Source organism: Cololabis saira, chromosome 18 (assembly GCF_033807715.1).
Source record: "Cololabis saira isolate AMF1-May2022 chromosome 18, fColSai1.1, whole genome shotgun sequence".
NCBI lineage: Eukaryota > Metazoa > Chordata > Actinopteri > Beloniformes > Belonidae > Cololabis > Cololabis saira.
In genome coordinates this window covers 13649900-13677430 of record NC_084604.1, presented here as the reverse complement: position 1 = coordinate 13677430, position 27531 = coordinate 13649900, and the positions used below count along the sequence as shown (strand labels likewise).

The window sequence follows — 27531 nt, the reverse complement described above, 5'->3', positions numbered from 1 at the left end:
TTTTTTTAATCTCTTCTTCAAATGGGAGGATTTCCTGCACATCACTTCTCCAGCCTCGTGTGGCTGTTAACTTGTGTCTGAATAGTTATCAACAAAAGCAGATGAAAAGCAGATTTTTGTTGTGTATAGTTGCAAATGAAGGCTGTCCTGCTTTTAATCTGGTTTAGATGAGAAGTTTAGATGCATAAGCATGTTGAAGCTGTTCACTGAAACAAAAAAGACAGCTATACAAAAATGTCCATGCATCCTCATCATCAGCAGCATCATCCTCATCATCAGCAGCATCATCCTCATCCTCATCCTCAGCATCAGCATCAGCATCAGCACCAGCACCAGCACCAGAGGTCATTTGAAGAGCTTGAACTTCCGCAGCAGCGGCTGCACCGTCTCTTTGGGATAAGGCTTCAATGCCAAACACGTGGGGATGTTCTCGGGCTGCTCGATCCACAGCTTGTGGGAAACCCCGGCCTGGGTGAGGCTGTCCGAGAGACCGGAGAGGGCCGCCTCATCTGGAGCCTGCAGACGACACACAGACAATCAATCAATCAACCAATCAACCAACCAACCAACCAACCAACCAAGCCCTGACACTACACTGAAAAAAATTAATCGAAGCGCATGTAAATATAACATATTTAAATCTGTGATATCAACAATTAAAAATGAAGTTTGTTGCTTTACATGAATACATCTAGTTTTGAACTTAATGTGCATTTGTTCAAAAAACAAGACATTGTGCATTTTTTCCTTAACAAGCAGTATTTATGTAATCCCAGGCAATCTTTTCATTTACACGCAAACATTAAGATGAAACGTTTAGATGAAACATGCTTTATTTGTTTAAGTAGAACACCACAGTAAAAAAAATCTTGCTTGATCTACTTTAAAAAAATTAAGACGACTTTTTCGCATGAGATTTTTATGTAGATCAAGAAAGACTAGTATAAACTACTTAAAGGGGACCTATTATGAAAAACATGTTTTCTCTTGCTTTAACATATATAAAGTGGTCTCCCCTCAGCCTGCTAACTCAGAGAAGGAGGAAAGCAACCAAGTTCTGCAGTGTCTGTACAACCGCCCGGATGATCCATCCAATGTGATGTGGATCTACGAGCCGTTCAGATTCTGCACCCGTCGTTATGTAATCAAAATGTGATCTACATCGGTTGGCCTCCGATGCGTGAAACCACGCCCACAACTAACTCCGCCGGCCGGAGCTTCCGCCATTTTTTCGTAGCGGTGTATCGTGTCATTCAGGCAGCCAATCAGCACAGAGCCTCATTATCATAGCCCCGCCCACTCAGAATCCCACATAGATAATGAAGTTAGAGAATGGGAAGATAAAGACATGGCTCAGAGGCTGAATTTCTAATTTATTTAGAAAAAACAATCAAAAGCTTGTTTTTAAGACATTCAAGGCCTGTTTAAAATAGTTATTAGATGCCATAATAGGTCCCCTTTAATTTTTAGTATGTACAAAATGTATTTACAAGTAAAGTCAACTTAATTTTTGCAAGTAAAGTCAACTTAATTTTGATAAAGTAAACTTAACACAATTATGTTGACTGTACTTGCAAAATGTATTATTTACATACAAAAAATTAAGTAGTTTAAACAAAGACTAGTCTTTCTTGATCTACATAATAAACAAAAAGTTGACTTGTTTTTTCTAAGTAGATCAAGCACAGTACTTGTATGAGTGCAGCCAGGCCCGGTTCTACGAGGATGCATAAGCATTGCACCCTCAGTTTATGTGTTTGCATGCTCAGTTGAAAAGACGAAAAGAAAACTGACAAATGCGCGCGCGTTAAGCCTGATTTATGGTTCTGCGTTAAATCGACGGCGTATGTTTTGTTTTCTGTTGCTAGATTGTCTGATGGGTGAGGTAGCCCAGACTAAATGTAGCATTTTCTTTGTTCTGCAGCAATATTGCTGCAATAAAACATTTGAAATACACTTTAAATATTCTTGTTTTGCTATTATCATTCCGCTTGAAATTATGGGAAAATGCATAATTTAGGCAAGGCAAGTTTATTTATATAGCACAATTCATCACACGGTAATTCAAAGTGCTTTACGTTGACATTAAAAGCGGCAAGACATACTTAGACAGTAAATAACAAATAAGATTGAAAACATTAAGAATAAGATGAAGTGAGTAAAATAATAAAAAGCACCAGCTGTTAAAAATAAGGGCAGTAGAGTACGGCAGGTTTAATTTAGGAGTACGCTTCAGTAAACAGTAATGTTTTTAACCCTGATTTAAAGGAGCTGACAGTTGGAGCAGACCTCAGGTCTACTGGAAGTTTGTTCCACCGGTGAGGAGCAGAATAACTGAACGCTGCCTCACCTTGCTTGGTTCTGGTTCTTGGGAACCACAACAAACCAGATCCAGATGAACCTCAGGGGTCTGGGAGCTTCATAGGAACTAACAGATCAAGCATGTATTTTAGTCCAAGACCATTCAGGTCTTTGTAGACCAGCAGTAGACCAGCAAGATTTTAAACTCTGTACTTTGACTCACTGGAAGCCAGTGTAGTGATTTCATGACCGGTGTAATGTGGTCCAGTTTCCTGGTGTTTGTAAGGACTCTGGCGGCAGCGTTCTGGATCAGCTGCAGCTGCCTGATTGATTTCTTGTTCAGGCCTGTAAAGATGCTATTGCAATAATCCAACCTACTGAAAATGAATGCATGAATAAGTTTTTCCATGTCTTGTTTAGATTTAATTTAGTGTTGAATAACGTGCCAGGCATGTGCACCCCCTCTGATCTGAGATGCAGCCCAAGTCATCATTTTCTAGAACCGGCCCTGAGTGCAGTAGTGCTGCTGCGGAGGCGGCTGTCTCACCCCCAGCAGCACCTTGTGTATCAGTGTAGTAGATCAGTGGTTCTCAAATGGGGGTACGCGTACCCCTGGGGATATGCGAAGGCACTCCAGGGGGTACGTGAGATTTTAAAATATACATATATTTAAAAAGTAGCATCCATGCAAAAATCCTTTAAAAATAATTATTTCATAAATAATTGAGGAAAATATAAGTCTAAATTCATAAAATGAATTTTATCTTCAGGAGTAGGCTACTCAACTTATTATCCTAAAACCCCAGAGTATTCCCCACATCAGGATGGTTCCACCTAACCTGTCAAATGCCACCTGGCTTCACCTGTCAATCACTTGGACCAACGATGGAGTCGTGGTTGAAGCGTAGCAGCAATATGTTTATGTTTAATAAATCAGTTACTGATGGCACAGTGCTCTGTTTTACTACCACTGTAGTAGATGATGCGGAGGCGGCTGTCAGTCTCACCCCCAGCAGCACCTTGTGCATGGCGTCCAGCTCCGCCAGGTACTGCTGCGTGTGCGGGTCCTCGTAGCTCAGGTGAATGGCGGCCGTGGCGGCGTGGCAGGCCTGCGTCATCACGGCGCCCACGGGCCACGCCAGCTGGTGCAGCAGGTCGGAGCGGACCACCACGTACTGGACCAGCCGAACCGGGGACCCGACTATGGACGCGGCTCCCGGAGCCGCCATCGTCGCCTCGCACCGCAGCGGGATCAGCTGTTTCCGTCCGGGTCAGAGTGGAGCCGCTCACGGCCGCAACAGCGCCCTCTGGCGGCGGGCTTCAGAAACACACGCGGAACCATTTATAAATAATAACATTTATATCTTTAATCAGATTAAATCAAAACATTATTTTTGTATTTATGGGCTTACAGAAAATATTTTTAACCACCTCACTTTATGATATGAGCTTCACCTTTTATCTTTGCAGACTGGAGTCTGTTGCATGGTGTCTGGTAGAACTGGGTTGATGATGTTGATTGATTGGTGATTAGAATCACCAGTCAACCTAACAGACATGCTTTTGGAAAGTACAAAGCAAAAGAAAACAAACAAACAAACATACCGGCACACATCGATGCTGCCCAATAAATATAGTTTTAAAAAAAAGAGGTCAATTTGAAATTGTCCAACCATCTTCAGGTTCAAAAGCAAATACAAGGAAAAGATTTTTTGCCAAATACAGGGAAGAGGAGACATGAGGTAGTGATTGTGTGGGATTCAGCATAATATATAAAATGGTATATATAATAATGATTATATTCTTTATGATAAGATGTGTATATATATATATATATATATATATATATATATATATATATATATATATATATATAATATATATATATAAAGTTTGGACACACTTCCCCATTTGTTTGAATGAGAAGGTATGTCCAAACCTTTGGTCTGTACTATATATATCCCCTTTCTAGTTTCTTCCAGCAACTCTTATTCAAGTATTTATTTATTTTTTTAAAGAAAAATGTCAATTATTACTGGTATTTACATGATTATCTGCAGTTATTTTCTGACCCCATCTGCTTTGGATAAAAACACGCTGTTCCTCAAAATCTGAGCTGATTAGGTTGAGTGCTTGAATCCGTTAGAAAAATAAATACCAACGGGAACTGGGTCTGCTTTCCAAATGGACTAATTCTTAAACAGGGAGACCTGGCGTACCTGATAGAGTGATAGAGATAGAGATGTTGTATATGTATATTATTTATAATTGCTCTGGTATATCATTTATTTTATATCTTTTACTTCCTCCTACTCCTTTTCAGGCATGAAGGTTTATTTCCCTTTGATTTTGTTTAATGACTGTTTTTTTTTTTTCTGTATGCTCGAAATAAAGATTTCCATCAATCAATTTGATGCCAACACGAACAAAAGGGGCAGGTAGTGGCGTGTTTACCACCCTGTTGTATCAGCTGACGCTTTAAAAGCACTAAACCTTTCTGAGCTGCAGACAAGCCGCTTTCGTTGCAGAAAGGACAGTTTGACGTCCACATTCTTTGACTAGAATCATGCTCTATGTGTGTTTACTTTGGTTTTACAGCTACGTACTGAAAGAATACACCATGAGCCATCAGTAGCTGCTGCAGACGTGCAGGTTGTCAGTGCCAGCTGCTCCACTGCACCTCCATCACATCACAAGAGCTGGGCTGCAAACTGGGACCTCATGAGATGGTGATGGTCTCTCTCTTGCTTGGAGGACACAGCACCAACGTGATTTTGAATATTGATGAACAAGACAATAGAAAAGTTGTCGATTTCACTTTATGTCTTGTTTCTGTGATTTACTCTTTGCATCATAGATGTTTCAGTCGCTTATATGGATGGAGCGACGGGGGTTTTCAGAACTTTTCAGACGTTTCACCACAGTTTTGTCTGAGTGGTCATTCAATCATTGGTTGTAAAGTTTGATTTTCAGTTTTTCTTTTTTTCTAAATTTAAAAATCTCTTTTAAATGTGCGCCCTGATTTCTCTGCTTTCTTGCTTGTGTTGCTTTTGTCCCCTTTCTTTGATGGCCATGCAGTTTTCTTGTTTTCATGTTAGCACCATGATTTTTAAATAGATTTTCTTGTTCTTTATCTTTAGATGATTTAAAAATACTTGCACTGGTTTTATTTTATTTGTGTTAATAAAATGCCAACTTTCTCTTGTGGAAATCTATATTTGCCATATTTATCTCTTGTGGCTTGATTGTATAAAGAGTTAAAACTGCTTTTAAATGTTGTTTGATGAACTTTTTCCCCCTAATCTAACAGGCAGTGGGAAGTAGAACAAACTCCAGCCTCTGTTTTCCACTTGAGCAGAGAAAAACTCTGCTGCTGCAGAAAACTGAGCACAAACTCGCCTCGACGTCTGGAAGGTCGACCCCATGACGTCCAGGGAGATCAGTTCGGTTTGAACGCTCCTTAGACGCCTGGGCCTGAATACATGTAACCTGGATTTTAAGGTGGGAGAACATCAAGCATTGTGGGTGTCAGAAGCAGCTGGTGCTGCTGGGTAATCATATTTGAATAAAGTGGAGCTGGACGACAAGGCCTGAAATTCCTGAATGTTTTTCAGAGATTCAAGTTCTCCCTTAAAACTCTCTTTATTTGTTATAAAATTAAGTGTGGGCATTTTAACTTTTGGAATCAACTAAATGAATCAACTACAGCCTATACAGGTAAGCCCACACGTATTTGGAAAGTTATGATTTTGCCTCTCCACATGGATTCAAAATAAAACAATCAAGATATCACCAACATGCAGACTTTCTGCTTTAATGTAAAGAGGTTTCACACAAATGTGGCATTTATCAATTAGAATGTACAACCAAGTGCAGTTTCAAGGACTCAAAAGTATTTGGAAGAGGAGACGTAACTGTAAGTACAACTGTCCTTCTGACACAACTATATCTTGCTCTCATTTGTGGAAAGAGTCCAGATCAGAATTTGGGATGTGTGTCAGCGTCTGTGAGTGTGAATGTTGCTGTCGACCCTCTGCATTTACATTCATGTACCTTCTCCACACCTAAGATGTGCTCTTCCTCTCACAGACTGATGTTATTTCTTCAGTCAGCTTCACTATCCCGGAGATCTCCTTGGACTTCAGATCGGTAGCTCCACTCCAGCAGCTGCCGACTCAGTCGTCGTCATCAACTCCTGACCTTTTACCTGCTTAATCCGTCTTCGTGCGATGACGACCAACCACATCAGGCCTTTTAACTTCTTTTCAGTCAATTGTCCAAATACGTCTAAGCCCCTAACAATGAAGGAAGTTTACCTCAAGTGCCTGTAAGTCCTAAACGGTGAACGACCACGTTGAACTCAGTCAGAAAGATTGCACTTTGATCACATGTTGATTGTTTTATTTCAGATCCATTGTTGGTGGTGTGAAGAGGCAAAATCATAAAACTCTCTCATTATCCAAATACTTTTGGACCTAACATGATCAGTGTTGAAAAAGTAAAAAACAACATCAACAAAAAAAAAAAACATTCAGATAAATGAACTTCTGTCTATAAAAGAAAAACAAAAAAATTGAGAAGCCACCAAAAGTAAATGTCACAATAATTATTTATTAAGCATACACTTTATAATATAAATATAAAATATGCTATTTTTGTTCTTAAAATTGGTGAGACATCATTATATCTGTGTTGAGACAGACATCCATACAAACAGGTATTAATATTCTACCAAAATCTGCTGAAACTCCTATGCAGCTGTAACAAACTCCACATGATGGTGCCATCCTAAAATCAGAGCCTGGATTCATGGAGCATATCAGAGACGCCTCACTGATCTGGGATCAGGTCCATGTGAATGTCACCATAAATGAGGAGGCCAACTGGTCTTAGATCAGCCCTCCTAGTCTAAGATGCTGGATGCAGCGGCCCGCTTACAGAGAGAGCACAATAACCTACCATATAGTTCTTTATATGTATATATTTCTTACTTTAGTCCAACAATGGCATTTAGCAGCATGATAACGCACCACTCATTATTTTCTAGTTCCAAGAAACTGCAAAATAAGTTACGAAGTAATGAAATGAAATAAACATCAAACATACTGATGTCACTGTACTTAGACAGAAACTCGTCCACGGTGAGACCATCAGACGATCAATCGGATCAGATCAGAGTGATGACATCGGACGGCAGGATTGGGTTCCGTCCAGTTTCAGTCCGTCAGTCAACAGATCATCATCGCCGTCTTTCACTGACAGGTCCACCAGGGCTGATTCTCAGACCACCGATCGCAGCTTCAGTTGACAGAGTGAAAGTGAAACGACCCCAAAACTGATCAATAACAATAAATAACAAATTGCTTTAACATTGTTTTTCTTTTTTTTTTTTTTCCTCAGTTTTTTTCTTTTTTTCTTTTTAAAGTTTAGTTGACATGCTGAATCCTCGTGTTTGCAGGTTTATGGTCAGTCAAAAGGAAAAGTACTGGGCGAAACACTCCTGGCGCTGGGCGTCGGCGGAGTCGATGGCGGAGTCCTTCGTTTCAGGAGGGCTTCGGGGCGGAGAACAACAACAACAACAACAGAGTCAAACACACAGAGAAACATGTCAGGGAGGAACTCAGGGGATCATGTTGTTGTTTCAGCTCAAATGTGTCAAAGTTCAGCTTCACTGTAACATTTCTACTTTCAGAGTGATGGTAACAGTGTAAATGCTGCAAACCTCTTTGTTACAGAGAGCTCTTTTTCTGACTAACAGCTGCTCATCTAACATACATATTCTAAGAAAAACATCTGGAAAACCCTGACGGATGTTTATTCATTTGTTTGAGTGTGAACAAGTAGTTTTCTGCATGACTATTATACAGAAATGTCTGTAAAAGATGGAAGAAAATGCAGTCAGTGAGTTTTTCAATGTGGATGTTTTAAGGACTATTTTATTTATCTTAATGGTTCAATTTTAGTTCAGTAAATTATTTGCTAACCTCTTCTACTACCAGTGTCTTCTTTGAATTGTCTTTGTATGTGTGATGTAATTAGAGTAGATTTTTTGACCTTCAGGACATTGTTCCCATTGTTCTGTATCTAGGCCATTTATCAAACCTCAGGATACTTTTGTTTTTTACTACACTTTATTGAACCTTTGTGAATTAACGTCTGCAGCACAAATCCAGTTCATGTATGTGATGAATATTGAGGAGCACAGAAATGACCAGTGAATACGTTCATGACCGTCTGAAGAAGAGACCTGAAGGGACTTTTCTGTCCACAAGGGGGCAGCAAAGTCCCTTCAGGTCCACAGCAGCTGAACAGGCTGAGCTCTGACTCCACACTGATCATCACGTTTATGCAGCCTGGAGACGTAATAACTGTTCAATCATGCCTAAAAGATTTGGAATCACACCACCAGGTTTATTGAAAAAGAAAAGAAAAAGATTTAGAGGCTTATTGGTATACTGTCTGCCTTTATTTTCAAAACAAACCATGAACAGGCCAAAATCAGCAATGAACTGTTCTGTTAAAAGAAAAGAAAAAAAAAAACTACTAATGACTATAATGACATATATATATATATATATATATATATATATATATATATATATATATATATATATATATATATATATATATATATATATATATATATATATATATATATATATATAAAGTTTAGACACACTTCTCCATTTGTTTGAATGAGAAGGTATGTCCAAACCTTTGGTCTGTACTGTATATATATACATATCAGATCCCCTTTCTCGTTTCTTCCAGCAACTCTTACTCAAGTATTTATTTATTTTTTTTAAAGGAAAATGTCAATTATTACTGGTATTTACATGACTATCAGTTATTTTCTGACCCCATCTGCTTTGGATAAAAACACGCTGTTCCTCAAAATCTGAGCTAATTAGGTTGAGTGCTTGCATCTGTTACAAAAATAAATACCAACGGGAACTGGGTCTGCTTTCCAAATGGACTAATTCTTAAACAGGTAGCCCTGGCGTACCTGATAGAGTGACCGTGCGTGAATAATGTTTACCACGAGGGACTCTTTACTGTAACTGTGAACTAACAGGTACAATGAACCGTTTCCCCCCTAAATTGTTGATACACGCAAGATCAGACTGGTATAGGCATCCCAGACTGGTATAGTAATCCCAGACTGGTATAGACATCACAGACTGGCATAGACATCCCAATCCATACCATTACTGCAATTGGAGATTAAGAGGAGAGGAGCAACAGAGAACGAAAAAACACTCAAGACTGAATGATGGAGAAGTTGTTAGTAAGAACAAAGAAAAACTGGTACAGGAGAAGGGGCGTATGCAATCCACAATAGTGAGAGGCAGTAGGACACAAGTGTAAATATCAATAAATATCGGTAAAAATTGAAATTGAAATATTGGAACAAGTGAGAGGGATTGAAGAAGAAAGACGAGATGATCAAAGTCAACAACCAAATAAAATGGAAAACACAAAACACGTGAACAGACACATTAAAAAGAAAAAACTAACCAAAAAATCTGCGTATCCCTACGCCAACCCTGACCCTCCCGTAGGAACTTACTTAAGATATGGGGAACTGGCGACGCAGGCGGTGAGGTGGTGAAATGAAGCCAGATTCATGTCATACTCTTAATGTCATCACATATCAGACTTATAATATAATAGCGCTGATCGTGTCCCTCTGTGTTTGAAGCTCAGCGTCAGTCAGGACACTCAGCTGCTGCTGGAGCTGCAGCCGCGGTGAGTGGGCTCGCCACCCGTCCCTTGAAATACGGAATTGTTACATAATTGGGAATTAAAAAAAAGTTTATTCCGTATTTCACAATCGTCCCATGCACGTCTGTCACACACGCACACACTAGTTAAGCCTAATTATGCCTAAATTATGGTTCCACGTTAAATCAACGCAGAGCCTATGCCGTAGGAATACGCCGTAGGTTACGCGGCGGCACGCCCTGTACGGTGCACGTGGCAGCGTAACCTACGCCATTGGCTCTGCGTCGATTTAACACGGAACCATAAATCAGCCTTGAGCAGCACAGAGGGGAGGGGAGGAGGGGGAGCGGGCTCCCGTCTCGTCTTCGCACAGTGTCTTGATGATTTGCAATTACAGGCTGAGCCTACCGTTAGTTCTTAAACTGTAAAAAATGGGGGGGGGCAAAAGCATGAGTTTGAAAAGTGGGGGGGACATGTCCCCCCTGTTCCCAGTGGAAATTGCGCTCTTGCACCTCACAGCGTTTTATTTTCACTCGCTTTATTTTATCCTATTTATATACTATTTATACTTTTACTGTGACCACCAAATAATGTGGTTTTCCTGTCCTCCACCTCATCCACAATATCTCAATCTCAGTCTCCGTGAAATTCAGTGGCACGATGACTCGACACGTCTCATTCATCGTGACGCCCAAACAGGCTGCAGGATGCCGCTGCGCATGCTCAGCAGGCTTATTCATATGCAAATACTACTTTGCATTGCCCATTTATGGTAAAAAGTGGGCATGTAGAGGGCAGGATATGAGCCGAATTCACCTGCGCAACCTTCCAGCTGGACTGTGATTTATAAAGCGAACATTGCGTGCAAGTGTGCGTGCACGCGGTTTTATAAATCCGGATTTTTATTGGCGCCCGCCATTTTCGGCTTTTGGGTTTCCGTGCACTTTTAGTATGAATCCTACACACTCTTTTATAAATGAGGCCCCTGGGCATTGCTCCCTCTACCAACCCCGGAGGGCCCTGCACTGAGCTCAGCTTTAACCTGAGGAGTGAGCAGGCCGCATCTTTTCACCAGACAGGGTGGGGATTCTCCGGCCGGACGTAGCTCTTGGAAGGATCAAGTTATTCCGGCCAGATCCTCCCCACCCCATCTGACGCCCCGGCTGGCCAGAGGGGGCAGTATGTTGTTTCAGCTCAAATGTGTCAAAGTTCAGCTTCACTGTAACATTTCTATTTTCAGAGTGATGGTAACAGTGTAAATGCTGCAAACCTCTTTGTTACAGAGAGCTCTTTTTCTGACTAACAGCTGCTCATCTAACATACATATTCTAAGAAAAACATCTGGAAAACCCTGACAGATGTTTATTCATTTGTTTAAGTGTGAACAAGTAGTTTTCTGCATGACTATTATACAGAAAAGTCTGTAAAAGATGGAAGAAAATGCAGTCAGTGAGTTTTTGAATGTGGATGTTTTAAGGACTATTTTATTTATCTTAATGGTTCAATTTTAGTTCAGTAAATTATTTGCTAACCTCTTCTACTACCAGTGTCTTCTTTGAATTGTCTTTGTATGTGTGATGTAATTAGAGTAGATTTTTTGACCTTCAGGACATTGTTCCCATTGTTCTGTATCTAGGCCATTTATCAAACCTCAGGATACTTTTGTTTTTTACTACACTTTATAGAACATTTGTGAATTAACTGCAGCACAAATCCAGTTCATGTATGTGATGAATATTGAGGAGCACAGAAATGACCAGTGAATACGTTCATGACCGTCTGAAGAAGAGACCTGAAGGGACTTTTCTGTCCACAAGGGGGCAGCAAAGTCCCTTCAGGTCCACAGCAGCTGAACAGGCTGAGCTCTGACTCCACACTGATCATCACGTTTATGCAGCCTGGAGACGTAATAACTGTTCAATCATGCCTAAAATGCCTAAAAAAGAAAAGAAAAAGATTTAGAGGCTTATTGGTATACTGTCCTTTATTTTCAAAACAAACCATGAACAGTCCAAAAGCAGCAATGAACTGTTCTGTACTGAATACGTTCATGACCGTGTGAAGAAGGGACCTGAAGGGACTTTGCTGTCCACAAGGGGGCAGTATAGCCCAGGACTGGTGCATGTTTTTGTGAGGGTAGCTCCCGTTAGCTAGCCAAGGGAACACGGGGAGAACATACAAACTCCACACAGAAAGGCCCTTTCGCCAACCACACCAGGGTGTGGGGGGAACTTAACACGCACTCAGCACCCACAGCGTCCCCGGCAGGAATTGAACCCAGGACCTTCTTGCTGTGAGATGGCTGCACTACCAGCTGCACCACCGTGCCCCATAAAACACCCTCTCTTTCAACCTCACGGTTCCACATATCTGGGAAGACACAAAAAGAAAAGAACCAACCTAATCTCCAGGTTGTGGAACGCGACCAAGATTGGCTGCAGTTCCTCGCCTGGCCACTGGTGGCTGGCTGCAGTTGTGAGTCAATCTCCATCGATTCCCTTGTTAAAATGTTACATTTTGCAGAAGAAATAAACATATTTACAGCTTGGTAAAAAAAAAAGTTTTTGGTCTGAATGACTTAAATTCACACCCAAGGCAACTTTGAGGTGGGGTGGAACTGTTTTGTATCAGGTCAGGAGAGTTTATATAAAGCATTCAATTTATTTCTAATATGATTGATTGACAGTGGGTTCAGCCAATGGCTAGCCACGATCACTTCCTCCTCCGTAATCATCATGCTACTGCGCAGGAGCCAGAGTTCATACATCTGTACCATTCAAGTCCATAAAACGTTGGAGAATCCTGAACTCTCATCAGTGTGTCCGGGGTACTTGAAATACAGGTATCCAGGTATCCCGAGCAGAAGGGTAATGGAGTCTAAGGAAGAAGCCATTCCCACTACCCAGCATCCTCCTGGCTAATGTAACATAAGTCTTGCAGCCAGTAGCGGAAGATACTCTATACAGAAGATAGCGCATTACCGTTACTGCCAATGGTATGAAATGGTATCCACTTCCTGTCTCCAAAGTGGGCGTGGTCGCCCCTCTCCCCACATCATTTTGGAACATACAACACTAGATACAGTACAACTTTCTTCCAAAAAGACTTAAATAATAACAATAACAGTATTATTAAGCAAAGAAGCAAGTTTTATTTTAGTTTTAAACTTAATTTAATCCAATGGGAAAACGACTTTGGCAGTTCTGCAGTGACTGACGACTCTGAGCAGAGCTGTGAGAGCCAAATCTCGCGAGAGTGTGTTGCTCAGACAGAGACAGGTCTCAAACAAAGTTCATTTTCTCCTAATCTGTCGGTCTGAAAATCGCCATTTTGGTGTCAGAATGTTCAGAAGGTTTGTGGCTTTTGAAAAATGTTCCCATAGGACTCAATAGACTCAGGACCTGCTTCCTGTCTCCTAAAGGGGCGGGGCAGTGGGGAAACACACGTGACACAGATACAGGAAACACAACCGTAGTGGGCTGTCTCGTTTATTGAACGTCTCTGGCGGAACCAATCAGAGCCGGGCCGGGGGGGGCGGGGCAGATGACCGGACCTTTGCAGCCTGGGGCCTCTCGTCATTCATCCCCGGGGCTGAATCGCTGCTAACAACGTAAGGTCCATTTCCCACAGGAGGAGGATTAAGGTGAACAAAATATGCGTCTAGCTTGGGCAATTTGGCTTTTTCTTGCTCCCTTTTTTCTTTTGCTTTGCGTTTTATCGCTCCACTTTTGTATTTATAACTCCTGCTCATGTTTAGGCCGTAGGTTACTGCGCTCTGTTGACAAGTGATTGATGATGTATTGTTGATAGACGGCTGTTGATGACCAACGATTTTACCCAAAATACATTTGGAGATTCACTTGCAATTTTTGTTTTCATTTTAACTGTGAGTGTGAAAATCTCAGCACAACATATTATACAATGCTTTATACCTAATATGAACCAAGTGGTGCCACAAAAAAAATTAAAAATCTTGCGGGCCTGCAGTTCACCACGGAGACGTGGCAACACAAGCTAATCCTGGATGCTTCAGTGCAGGTAGCAGGATACGACATACACCCCTGTGACAGGAACCAACTCCTGTGAAGTGAACCTGTGAAGTGAACATTTATATTTATAGTTTTTAATCAACATTTTAACAGCGAGATCCAGGTGTTCACAATTCTGTGTTTTTCAGTAGCTCTGACTATCACCGTCTGCTCAACAAAGGATGCATGGAAGCAAGAAGAAGCGTCGCCGTGGCAACCTAGCATTAGAAGGCTGTAAAGAAACACAATTATAAACTTTTGCCACATTTCTTTTGTTGCAACATTCTGCTGGAAAAGAACTTCTTGGTTTAAAGTTATTCTATGCAACTTCCTAGAGCTAGCAAGATTTGAAAGTGGCGCTTCCTCTAAGCCCCGCCCCCCCCGCCCCCACCCACGAGCGCTCCGTCCAAAGCCACGCCCCCACAAACACGAACGCGCATACGATTATTAAACATTTTGGACAGCACATTTACAGCAAAACTACCCCATGTCTCATTCACCTGTAAGCGAGGCCGGTTTTAGGGGGGGCAGGGGGGGGCTGTGCCCACCCAAACGTGCATCCTGCCTGTCTCCATCCCGGAGAGCGCCGGTGCACGGCAGCGCTGCGGCGCGCTGCAGGCTCTAAAGCCACGGCTACGGCGTAGCCTACGGCGTAGCCTACGGCGTCTACGCCGTAGCTGCGGCAACAGAGCTGCCGTGCCGCTCTCGCCGCTCTCGCCGCTCTCGCCGCTCTCGCCGTGAGACGCCTACATCCCCACGGACCCCATACAGCTTCCGAGCCGGAGCTGCTGCAGCTTTTCACGGCTGCGGCTGTTCACGTGTCCCCGCGGGCTGCTGCTGCAGAGGCTGCTGCTGGGCAGAGAGTCCTGCAGGCTGCAGCAGCAGCAGCAGCAGCGGACTAACGGCTCCTGCTCCCCGGTCACACACAGCGGGGACCGAGCTGCTCTGGAAATAACTACATAATATCTATATACTGGGGTCCGTGGCAGGGAGGGGGTTACATTGGGACACTGTGAGCCCAGGAGGACCCGTGAGAAGTGGACACGGGGGGGCTGGAAGCGAGTGCGCGCATGGGACAGGGCGGGGGGGCGTGGTTTAAAATGAAGACATCTGATTGGTTCTTTCCCTTCCTGGACCTGGACCAATCATTCGTATCATTCGGACCGAATGGGTGGGGCTTAGAGGTGCCTCTTTCAAATCTTGCTAGCTGATCAGGGATCAGGGATTTGTTGCATAGAATACCTTTAAGTTGGATAAAAGTTTGTGACTGCACTTAAAGTCAGTATGACAATTACAATGACAATTCATTATTATTATTAGTCACAATATGAACCAGAGGTAGGAGTGATTTCAATTGCATTTAACAGTTATCCATGAAAACACTTGAAAACATGGCTGTATTCTGTGACTCACGAGTTGGTCAATATTGGTCAACTTTCTTTATTTTTCATGAGGTTAATTATAAGCTTGTTTAATCGGTATCATTTAAGCTGAGTGAAGATTCTTGACATGTGAATCAGCATCCTTTTACATAGAGTGAACCTCTTCATTTTTATGAAAAAAACTAAATGTTACTCTTTAAGTTTGATCTCATGCTGTTGTTATTACAATCCTGATAAAAAGTGAAACGTCAGAATAGAGGGAGGAGCCAGCCTAAAAAAACTCTGCTTTAGTTCAGAGTTTTCCAGTTTTCCGTTCAGAGTGGCCACATGTTTTTCTCTCAGTTTTCAAGAGAGCTTTTCTTCAGCTATCAGTAAAGTTGAAGAATCTTTTCTTTTATCTGGAAACTAGCTCGGATCCCCCCAAAAAATGTTCTTTGGAGATTTGACCAAACTCCTCACTTCTGACATCCAGCTGATTCTCGTCTTTCTCTGCAGAATACAGAGAAAGACGAAAGGTTATTTGGGCCATTATTACGTCGTTCATTATTTTGTATATATCATTGTATATATTGTATATATTCAAATTTTGTTGGTTTCTGTTTTTCTTCAGTTTCCTCCTAGTTCTTCCACTTATGTTTATTGCCATCATGCCATCATTTTTAGACCATTAAATGAATAATATACTTTTATTTGTACATTTCATTATTATTGTGTGCTGTTAATAAAAGTTCACAACGGAGTGGGTTTTTCATGCGTGTTGTTCCCTAATGCTAAGATCCCCTCAGTGAGAATTCATCACTTTGATGATATACTGATTAATTATTAGTATTGCTTAATTGTTCCTCCTTAACGGAGGTGGCGCCCCTAACGAGACACTTGCTATGAATCATTTAATGTGGTGTCGCTCCACCTGCGAGGAGAGGAGGGGAACTGTGGGGCTTCACACAGCAGCTGCTGTTCAAACAGCAAACTAACTCATAGGCCTCCGTCATCAGTGATGGTGATGTACGCAGACCGTTCTACTGGTTCTACCTCCTCACAGGACTGACAGTAGTGATCGTAAATGTGGTTTACGCTCTACAAGGAGCAAATGTCAGAGCTTGTCGACATGACAGTCAACAGACAACAGCATGCTCGTTCTGATCATGTACACGTTACTGCACACACACTGACTTTTATAAAGCATGCCTGAAGACTGTTTCTGCTCAAAGTTGTACGATATGTGAAAGGTTCCAGCAGAAGCTTTGACATACTAGACCACGTGGGTGCTAATCTGAAGCATTTTTACAGAGCAGTCCCTCTTCCACATCTGAGCTGTCTGACCATCTCCACTCCCGGCTCGCTGTCCCCTCAGGTGGAGAACAAAACCCATAATACCGCCTTCATATGAAAGACTCACCCCCCCCTTCCAACTTCGACTTTTATCAGTTTGCTTATGAAGAGATATAGAGAGATCCAGAGATGATCCCAATCTCCACAGCCTCCATATTCCTCTCAACCGCCTGAAACATACACATTTAAGGATGCTCTTCATCAACGTTTGGTCTTTAATACCGTCACCTCTGACATCCTTATGGACAAACTGGCCGCACTAGACTTCCCACTGCCTCCTGTGAATGAATGAAAACTCTCTCTCTACCGCCCACAGTCTGTGAAGTTGGTGCCCACAGTTCACGGTGATTGCTCCCACCCTGGCCGCCGGTCTGCTGCCCTCAGAAAAGTGGCAGAAAAACATCAACTGCAGGACTAGTAGACAATGTGAGTCAGTGTCTTTTAGTGGACATTAAAAACGTATGCATAAAATGTTTATACACCATGCACTATTGAACATATTTCAGTACTTTATTCATTGACATCTGCTTGTGTTTTTTAAATCATGTGTGACTTGTCATGTTTGGCACTTATGTTGTTTTTGTACTGGTTGTACAGTGACAATTAAGGCTATTTTATCTAAAGAATGATAAGTAGTAAAAGCTACCTGCTTTCTCCTGTTCAGGGTAAATGAGGGCTGGAGCCTCTCCCACCCGTCACCACGCCAGAGTTTGTTTACTCCCTGGAGACACGGCTGCAGGATTATACAGTATGCTGCAGACTGCAACGCCCCACAAAGAGTATAGAAGGGGAATGCAGACAGTGGTAAGAGTAAAGGAGGAGCAATTGATGTGCTCTTTAACAACAAATAGTGTGCTGAGGGAGCTGCAGCACCCCTACTGGCAGGCCATTGTAACTGCAAGACAAAAGATTGACCAATCAAAGTACTCAAAATAAAATACGTTATTTTTTTCAAAATTTACTTTAATCCTCATAACTTTTCACTGCATTTTCGAGTGAGCATGTGATGTGGGTAGATGTGAAATATCCCTGCTACTTGTGATACAGTAGGAAACACAAGGCTGAATTTACATTGTTGCATCACAACAGGAGCTCCAGGCGTTTGTACCGTCAGATTAAAGAAGACAAACGTATTTTTTACTTTATATTTACTGCTACCTCATTTATAGAGAAACAATAACATGCTGGATTTCTGTCGTCTCCGCGCCACGGGCTGTTTGGCGGGATGTATGATATTAATATTAATAAACCACCAGAACCGGTGGCCTGGTTGTTACCTCTGTTGACTCACAGCAACAGGGTTCCTAGTTCAACTACCAGCCAGGTTCCTTTTGTGTTTGCCCCAGTTTTGCCTGGGAACAACGGCTTCCTCCAAAACATATGAGGCGGATTGATCGGTGATTCTAAATTGCTCATAAGAGAGAGCGTTTGTGGGTTTTTTTCTTGTCTACACGTGGCCCTGTGATAGACTGGCACCTGTCCAGGGTGGACCCCTGGGTTTTGTCCGAGGAGAGCTGGGATAGACTCCAGCACGGACGGGAAAAAGCACGTATAGATGATGGACGGATGTAAGACTATTGCAAAGTGTTCTTTCTTTTTATCTGGGTGGTGGGGAGTTATCCAAGTTTCTCCCAATCTATATTTTGTCTAACCGGTTACAGAGTGTATGAATATTAACTACATCACTGAGCAAATTCTGTTATTTCTTGTTCCAACTGCAACTCCCGTATGCTTTGAATGAGGCCGAGGGGATTTCTAACTAATCCGTGATTTTGTGGCGTTTTAAGTCTCCTTTGTGAAGTATTGCTTTTGCTCAGTTTAGAGTCAGTCAGGGTCTGTCTGTCTATCCTGAATAATTTATACAGAGAAAAAGCAATTAATCATTAGTCTTAAGTGCAAACTCTGGCCTGCTGGTTGCCTCAGCACGCAGGTGTCGGGGAAATCTAGTGCTCTGGTCAGAATTAATTGGATCCATTGAAAGTGTTTTTTCTTTCTGTTGCAAAGTTTAAATACTTCAAGATCCTTCCCAGAGTTAAAGACCACGAATGCGGACCATTTAGGAGAAAGGAGTTAAATAAACATGCTACATTGTGCAGGAAGAGGAGCTGTTTCATGTAATCTGAAAACATTTCACGGCTGTGTGGGTGCTCGCTGCTTACAGCTAAACATTCCTCTTCATGTGTTTGTGTGTCTTTAGTTAAAACATTAGTGTGACGCTGAATCCCATACTAACAGGAGTTTGTCCCAAGCTTTTGCAAGCAGCCACTTCATCTCATTCTTGACACTAATAGCAGTAAAACATGCAGCCGATTTGAGACTCACACACATGCTACAAGTACTTGTGCATTAGATTACACCTCCTGCCATGCAACAATGTACACCGCACGTGTTAACGAGAGGTATGTTATATAATCTCTCACCAGATCACTGATGCACGCAAACAGGAGGGGGATTTTATTAGACCGTCGAGGTAGGTTGTTGTTGAAATAAGAGACCACCACATTCAGAGAGGATTGTCCATGACAACAATAGTCAATGTGTACATCATTATAAATTAAACATAAAAAAAAATGCTTCATTTACTTTGCACAAGAATATTCAAACCAGTTTGGAGTTTGAGGGAGAGAGCAACATGCTCAGCTTTGGATGAAGATGTGATGAAGAAACAGAATCACAAAATGACACTGTGCAACAACATGAAGCCACAACAGTTACTGACAAGTTGTATAACTTCCTGAACACAGAACAAGAAGCCTGCCAGCATGCACACTATCAACATGTTCAAACTGATGGATGCACAATTAAGGAAAGGAAAGGTCAAAAACAAAAACATGCCCCTTTTGCATTCCAAGACCATTCTTTGAAGCTTTGTCGCATATGGGACTCTTTTGCTTTTTTTCTTCTTTAATCAAAACAGGCATACTGGGGCTAATGTCTCAGAACTCAAACTTACTGCAGCAAAACAGCAATTGTGTGCTTTAAAGTTCACAAAGGATCAGGTGTGATATATAATCTACAGGACAGCCTCGGGCTGCAAGGCAGAGAATCACCTTCTACTCTTTTTGATTGACAGCTGGCTAAACCCCTTGGATGTAGAGCAGAGCAACCTGAGCATCACGGTCCTCAGCAACCCCCAAGATCTGGCACACTCCAGTAAACTGGAGAGCATGGTGAACCCCGAGGGAGCCTCCGTCCTCTCATCCTGCCCTGTCAGCCTCAGCCTTCAACGCTTCGTGCTTTCATTTCTCTTCTCTTCATCAGTTCAACTTTTATCAACTAAAATGAGCATTTTTATAGCTTATATTTGCACCTGACTCAAAAAAAGTATTAATATTATTCTGACTAGAACGGTGTGGTTTTTTTTTTCCTGGGTAAAAAATGAAGTTTAATTTGGGTCAAAGACACATTTTTGCCTCATTAAAAAATAATCCTCAAATCACAGGTTAGCATTCATAATTAGGGAATGAAGTGGATTTTGTTCTGGAGATGATCTCATATTGTGATAGTTTTTGTTTCTGCTCACTTCAGAAGTAGATGTGCAGTTAATGGTGTTACTAAGGGCTCTACAGAAGTAACACTTTGGGCTGGAATAAAATCAGTTTTCTTTTGCAATTTGGTCCAAAAGGACTTTCTGGTTCATGTTGCAGTAAACAAACGAGTGCAGTGTTTCCTCCACGCATGAGCCTGTTCTGGACGCTACTATACAGACTCCCAACTACTGAGTTGAACTGCTCCAGATTTGCAGGTTTGTGTTACTTACATCAAACCGCAAGAAGCACAAATACCTTCATACCTTTTTATGTAGACATATCAATTATTATCTACTGTTTTGAATCATTTTCTTACAAAAGTTCAAACACATTTGCTTGTGAAAGCATCTCTGATCTGAGGTTCTGCTGGTTTTCTTCATCACATCTGTTTGTTAGAAGAATCTTTTAGCAATTTGTTGAAGAAAGGATACTGAAAACATTGTCAGTTTCCTCTCACTGTATTTTTGCATTTTATATTTACATAGATGAAACTACAGCACACACACTTGGTATAATACCAATACTCAGATATGGATATGGGATTAACAATGTGAAACGTCTTATTCTGCTCTCACAAACCAACGGGACTGCTCAAGTCCCACCAGAAAGCTAACGATACTAGACTACATGTGGCATGTAATCATATCCTGGATTCTGGATACATTTTTAGGTTAAGGAACTTAGATACAGGCGTATGCGTGTGACCAGACACCTGGATATGATTAAAACGAGAGTAAAAGACTTAGTGACTGACTGCATAATGTGCAAAACTAAAGTCCTTCTCCAGTCATATAACAGTCCCCCGGTGTCCTGTAGGACTGGAGGCGCCGTTTCCTGAGAGAGATTTATGCCACAATCATCCCCTCCACCTTCCAACGTGGCCCTTCATTGCCGTCTCACCGAGACAGACGCACTCCTCTGGAGAAGAAGAGTCTCTGATTGACGATTTGATGCGATTCTACATTTTATGTTTTAATTAGGCAGCTAGAACATACACCGCGTTTTAATGCTAGATTAACAAGGTTGTTATAGACTTGGTTAGAGATAGTTGTTTAAACAAAGAACACTTATCAGGTAAAACTATCTGACGTTGTATATACATATATATATATCCTTCCTTCCTTCCTTCCTTCCTTCCTTCCTTCCTTCCTTCCTTCCTTCCTTCCTTCCTCTTTCCTTCCTTCCTTCCTTCCTTCCTTCCTTCCTTCCTTCCTTCCTTCCTTCCTTCCTTCCTTCCTTCCTTCCTTCCTTCCTTCCTTTTTCCTGCTCTCTCCTTCCTTCTTCTATTCCTCTTTTCTCCCTCCCTCCCTCCCTCCCTCCCTCCCTACCTCCCTCCCTCCCTCCCTTCCTTCCTTCCTTCCTTCCTTCCTTCCTTCCTTCCTTCCTTCCTTCCTTCCTTCCTTTTTCCTTCCGCTCTCTCTTTCCTTCTTCTATTCCTCCTTCCTTCCTTCCTTCCTTCCTTCCTTCCTTCCTTCCTTCCTTCCTTCCTTCCTTCCTTCCTTCCTTCCTTCCTTCCTTCCTTCCTTTTTCCTTCCGCTCTCTCTTTCCTTCTTCTATTCCTCCTTCCTTCCTTCCTTCCTTCCTTCCTTCCTTCCTTCCTTCCTTCCTTCCTTCCTTCCTTCCTTCCTTCCTTCCTTCCTTCCTTCCTTCCTTCCTTCCTTTTTCCTGCTCTCTCCTTCCTTCTTCTATTCCTCTTTTCTCCCTCCCTCCCTCCCTCCCTCCCTTCCTTCCTTCCTTCCTTCCTTCCTTCCTTCCTTCCTTCCTTCCTTCCTTCCTTCCTTCCTTCCTTCCTTCCTTCCTTTTTCCTGCTCTCTCCTTCCTTCTTCTATTCCTCTTTTCTCCCTCCCTCCCTCCCTCCCTCCCTCCCTCCCTCCCTCCCTTCCTTCCTTCCTTCCTTCCTTCCTTCCTTCCTTCCTTCCTTCCTTCCTTCCTTCCTTCCTTCCTTCCTTCCTTCCTTCCTTCCTTCCTTCCTTCCTTTTTCCTTCCGCTCTCTCTTTCCTTCTTCTATTCCTCCTTCCTTCCTTCCTTCCTTCCTTCCTCCCTTCCTTCCTTCCTTCCTTCCTTCCTTCCTTCCTTCCTTCCTTCCTTCCTTCCTTCCTTCCTTCCTTCCTTCCTTCCTTCCTTCCTTCCTTCCTTCCTTCCTTCCTTCCTTCCTTCCTTCCTTCCTTTTTCCGGCTCTCTCCCTCCTTCTTCCCTTCCTCATTATTGGCAGAAATGCTGACGATGTTTGTGTAAATTCAGCCGCGACCAGCCGAACCTGCATTCCTCTGACGGGACTGGGACGTTTGACAAATCACACAACAAATCAGCAACTGTCAAGTCCGACACATCAGAGGGTTTTAGGATGAAGTTTGACCCCACGTAGAGTCATAATCAGAATGATTTCATGCTCTTGGTGGTTCATAAAAGGACTCGGCTTGGCAGGACAGGATGAAAGTTTGAAAAATACCTCTTACTGTCTCACTGAGATTACCTCATTTAAAAACCAGAACCAACAGAGTTCTGTTCGTTTGGATTAGTTTGTGATATAAAACACAGCCTAGACTCAAGTTGGGACTCAGGCTATGAGTGAAAAAGTGTTTGAACATCCAGCTTGCGAGGTATGTGACTGCATGACTGATGCGTTTGCGGACGAGCGGCTGCCAGCCGGCTGAAAGGGTCTCACCTCAGGAACTTCTTGGGTTCGGTGGGAGGGGTCGGCGGGGCTAGAGGTTTGTTGGAGTTGAGCTCAAGGTGGTGGAGGGGGGAGTTGGGGATGGGCTCTAGGCGGCCGGGAGGGGCTGGGGGCGGGGGTGGTGGGTGTGGGGGGTGCCCACTCCCTGAGCCCACCACGCCCACGCCCATGCCTGCGGCCTCCAGAGCCCTGAGATTGGGAGAGCTGCTGAATCTGCTGGCTGCTGTTTTCTCATTCTTTTTCTTTTGCTACACAGAAACAAAAAAAGAAAAAGGAGGGGCACGGAGGTCAAAAAGGGAAGGTTTAAAGCAAAATGATAATAAAACGCAAGGGAAAGAAAAGGGAAAATGCAGTACAGGGATTGTTCTAAAGGTTGTAACAGTCCTGCCGATGCGATGAGAGTCAAAAAGAGCAGCGTGCCAACTTGATCTCATTAAAATGCTGGTCGAAGCAAAGAGAATGGATCAATCGGGAGACTGGCATCACTCAGTCACAGTCTGGAAGCAGCAGTCGCTCCGAGCAGAATGACAGTTCAGATGAGAAGAGATGTGTCAAAGCAGGAAACATCTCACTCCAACAAATGGCTTGGAAAGCAAACGAAAGCTGGAGGAAGTGAGGAAGACCAGCCGAGGTGGGTGGGACACTCACTCGCACTTTTACACACACACAAACATATGACGGATCAAATAAAGACACACAACACGTATACTGAAAGTAAATGTAACAACAGAGACAAACATTGGAAGTTATAGAACCTGCTAGGGCGTCAACAGTTAGATCTGGTTGTGCAGCGGGAGCTTTTCAACTCCGTCACAGGTGAAATATGACACATCTGCTTTTATTTCTGAATCTACCTTGTGGTGGAAGAACAGCTCTGTTGTGATGTAATGACCTTTGTTTGACCTTTGCTGTTTAGTTAATTGTAGTTGTTTTTTTCCCTGCAAAGAAAAAGTTATTTCAAGTAACTTTAACCCACAATTAAGAACCCAGACCCATTTCTATTTGAGGAAAACATACAACACAGGCAATATGAGAAAGGACGTTTTCAGGATATTTGAAGGCAGTGTGATGCCTGTGATCACCTTATATTTTAAAGTTTAATAAGATTGTGCACTTTTTCTTTAAAAATAATTTCTTTATTCTCTTTTTTATGTGAGTTTGGTTCATGCATCTATCTATCTATCTATCTATCTATCTATCTATCTATCTATCTATCTATCTATCTATCTATCTATCTATCTATCTATCTATCTATCTATCTATCTATCTATCTATCTATCTATCTATCTATCTATCTATCTATCTATCTATCTGTTTACTGATGTGGATATTACTTTTTTTAAAGTGACTGTTCAGTATTCTAAGCTCTTAAAATAATGCTTTTACTGACAACCAGCATAAATGAATTATTATACATTTTCCCGGCTGTGCATATGTTGCATATACTGAAGCACAACAACTTAAGCCAGTAAAAGCCTCTTAGTGAAGCTCTCCCACCATTTAACTAATGATAAGCCCGTGTGAATCACATCCTCCTCCACGCTCCCGTTTCAGTGAAACAAGTAAATGTACTTAATGGACGTTTTTCTTGGCTTTTCGTTGCCAGCTATAAACTCACCTTTCCTGTTTTCACAGAAACGTTATGCTTCTTTTCATTTGATGTACTGTATATTGTTGCCTTATAAATGTAAGCAGCGGATTTCCTTCTCAGTTTAACCTCAAAACACACCAATCTCCTCAAAAGTGGACTGGTTTTTACTGGCGGTAATAAGTGTAGTCAAACACGACTCTGATGGTGATTTATGGGTATGACATTGCTGTGGGACCTTCACAAAGACTCCTGCATTGGCCGTCCTCATCAATCAGCACTGATGGATATGAGATGATTTTCAGCTGGTATCATCTTGGCTGTGCAGTAAAGTAAAGTGAGAGGCTCATGCCAGAGCCCCGGTGTGTGAGGTGTCACGGGATTTTAGGACCTACCTTAATTAGTGGGTTGATAACTCCTACGTTAGGACTAGCATTGAACACTTTGTTGAAGTTGGTCTCCCTGTTGACAAGCTCCAGCTGGTAGAACTTCTTATCGTCCTAGAGGAGAAAGTCATTTTAGGTGACGCTGTGACGCTGAGGAAGACTGTGGGAGACTCAAGGGAGTGTGAAAAGATTGAAAATGACACATTTCTGGGGACGTAGCGACACACACTTGGCAGTCTTATGCCTTCGTGATGACTTACAAAGTTGCTCAGTTTGTTTTTATCGACCTACGAGTTACCGCTAGTGTAAACTTTTTTCCCTTTTTCACAAAAATATAAGCAGATTTCAAAAGTCACCTTCATGCAATAAAAGTAAGTCCAGTAAGTGACGCATGACACCTTCTTTTTCAGAGGTGACAGACTTGAGGACGGTCTGGGACATGCTTCAGTCAGAGGGGCGGCCTTTTCAGCACCATCATCTTAGCCCAGGTCGGAGCAGCTGCTGCAATATGGAGCCAAATCAAGGCCAAAAGTTTTGCTAATTTGAAAATAAAATTTGAACCTGAAAATTCTTTTTTACAGTTTCAATTTTTTTTTTTCGGTATCAGATCTTTTTTTCAGTTTCAGAACTTTTTTTTTCAGTTTCACATCTTTTTTTTTCAGTTCCACTTCTTTTTATTTTAGTTTCAAATCTTTTGTTCAGTTTCAAATCTTTTTTATTCAGTTTAATTTTTTTTTTCAGTTTCCGACTTTTGGCCCCCGATCTGGCGTAGGGGGCGTGGCATAAACTGAGAGGGGCGTGGAATCATGAGTGAGAGCATAAGAGAGAAGGCGGGGGATGTTCCTTATGAATCATACTTCTACTGCTAACTTCTGCAACCTGTTTCCTGAAGGCAACATGACTGAGGAACGTCCCCCGCCTTCTCTCTTATGCTGTCACTCATGATGCCACGCCCCCTACGCCACATCGGGGGCCAAAAGTCTGAAACTGAAAAAAAAATTTGAAACTGAAAAAAAAGATTTGAAACTGAAAAAAAAAAAAAATTTGAAACTGAAAAAAAAAAAAAAATTGAAACTGAAAAAAAGATTTGAAACTGAAAAAAAAAAATTTGAAACTGAAAAAAAAAAATTGAAACTGAAAAAAAAAAGATCTGAAACTGAAAAAAAGATTTGAAACTGAAATAAAAACTTCTGAAACTGAAAAAAAGATCTGATACCGAAAAAAAAAATAAAAAAAATTGAAACTGTAAAAAAGAATTTTCAGGTTCAAATTTTATTTTCAAATTAGCAAAACTTTTGGCCTTGATTTGGCTCCATACTCCAAGAGTTTCCAATTTAACTCCATCGATCCCCTTCTGCAGGTGCACCTACGTGCCAGTAGCCATTCTCACACTCCCATTGTGTTACAAAGATGAACCTGAGATCCCGTCTTCGCTCTGCCTTCCCTCTCCAGCTGTGCTTATACAAAGGATTACGGCGCTCTGCAACATGAGGACAGTCCCTTCCCTCCACTCTGGACCATAAGGTAATGAACGAGTCACAGATGTCTCTGGTCACAACACGGCGCTAAAGTAACCAAAATAAAAGCTGATGTTCCACCTGATTGTTCCCCCGGTACACACACGGTAGGTATGTTTGTAATACATAATGAATATCATTATTATGTGTATACAATTATTCATAATGACACATAAACGTCATTGACTAAAAACCCCCTTTTTCTGGCGGGATGCTTTGACGGTGGAGCTGAACCTCAGACGCCCTGCAGAGCCACGTCCCCACACTCCTCCCACCACGCTCTCATTTCATCCTCACACATCTGTTACACGTTTCCACAACACCAGCGTCTTTTGTCTCAGCCCCATCTTTACCTTCTGAGGTGTCGTGGCCGGGGAAAAAAAGGTTCCTCTGCCCCATCATTATTTTTTTTTAAACGTTCTAATTTCCACTTATCAAAAGGAGAATCTTCCTATAAGAACATTCTGAGCAACCATTCAGTTTGGGATGATCCATAGTTTGTCCGTAGCTAAACCCCCCCCTAAACATTTGTGCCCTTACATCGAGGCTTCATGAACAGAGTGATGGGAGATTTGATTCCTCTCGGGACAGTTTTCCTCAGCTGAGGGAGGATCCCCTCTGCGGCTACTTACCACCAGCTTTTTCACCAGAGATTCTCTCTCAGACACCATGTCCTTCAGCTCAGCGATGACTTGCAGGTCCTCAGGACGACTCTCTCTGTTCCTGAATTTCTCCTCTGTTCCTTCCAATCTTTGGGATGAAGAGACAAGAACATACAAAAACGTAAACGTTAGGCCGTAAACTGCTCAAGCTTAGACATAGTCCTCATTTAAAATCCTTCAGTCATACTCAGTCTTCCTCTGAAATAACTGAGATGTTCAGTTTTAAACGTGACCCGGTAGATCAAAGATCAAGAAGGTAGGAGCAGGAGCAGATTTATTTATAATATCTAATAGAGTCCTTTATTGTGTTTTTACAACATAAAATGGTGGAAAGAATTACATTTGTGTTGTACAAGGAGTAATACGATGACTGATTCATAGCCTTTCCTTTTTCATTAGCTTTGAT

At 42.0% G+C, this 27531-nt stretch overlaps 2 protein-coding genes across 4 annotated transcripts in view; both read right to left on the bottom strand.

Annotated features, from left to right (window-relative positions):
- Nucleotides 1–285: 285 nt before the first annotated feature.
- Nucleotides 286–3558, bottom strand: ptrhd1 (peptidyl-tRNA hydrolase domain containing 1). 2 transcript variants are annotated; one of them, XM_061746622.1, is made up of 2 exons: nt 3309–3558; nt 286–516 (listed from the first exon to the last, which is right to left on the bottom strand). In XM_061746622.1, exons 1-2 carry the CDS (start codon nt 3528–3530, stop codon nt 346–348), a joined length of 393 nt encoding a protein of 130 aa, XP_061602606.1. In that variant the 5' UTR covers nt 3531–3558; the 3' UTR covers nt 286–345. The 2 variants fall into 2 exon arrangements, with proteins under 2 accessions (XP_061602606.1, XP_061602607.1); XM_061746623.1 differs by having other exon boundaries at nt 3321–3558.
- Nucleotides 3559–6890: 3332 nt separating this feature from the next.
- fam184ab (family with sequence similarity 184 member Ab) overlaps nt 6891–27531 on the bottom strand; it is a 207478-nt gene continuing 186837 nt past the window's right edge. Inside the window, exons 19-22 of one of the 2 annotated variants that reach the window (XM_061746559.1) lie at nt 27096–27213; nt 24956–25060; nt 22964–23220; nt 6891–7853 (exon numbers count right to left, since the gene is read on the bottom strand). In XM_061746559.1, the coding sequence (XP_061602543.1) occupies nt 7772–7853; nt 22964–23220; nt 24956–25060; nt 27096–27213 (562 nt within the window). In that variant the 3' untranslated portion in view covers nt 6891–7771. The remainder of the gene's footprint in view (nt 7854–22963; nt 23221–24955; nt 25061–27095; nt 27214–27531) is intronic. The other variant, XM_061746560.1, reaches the window with a different exon arrangement.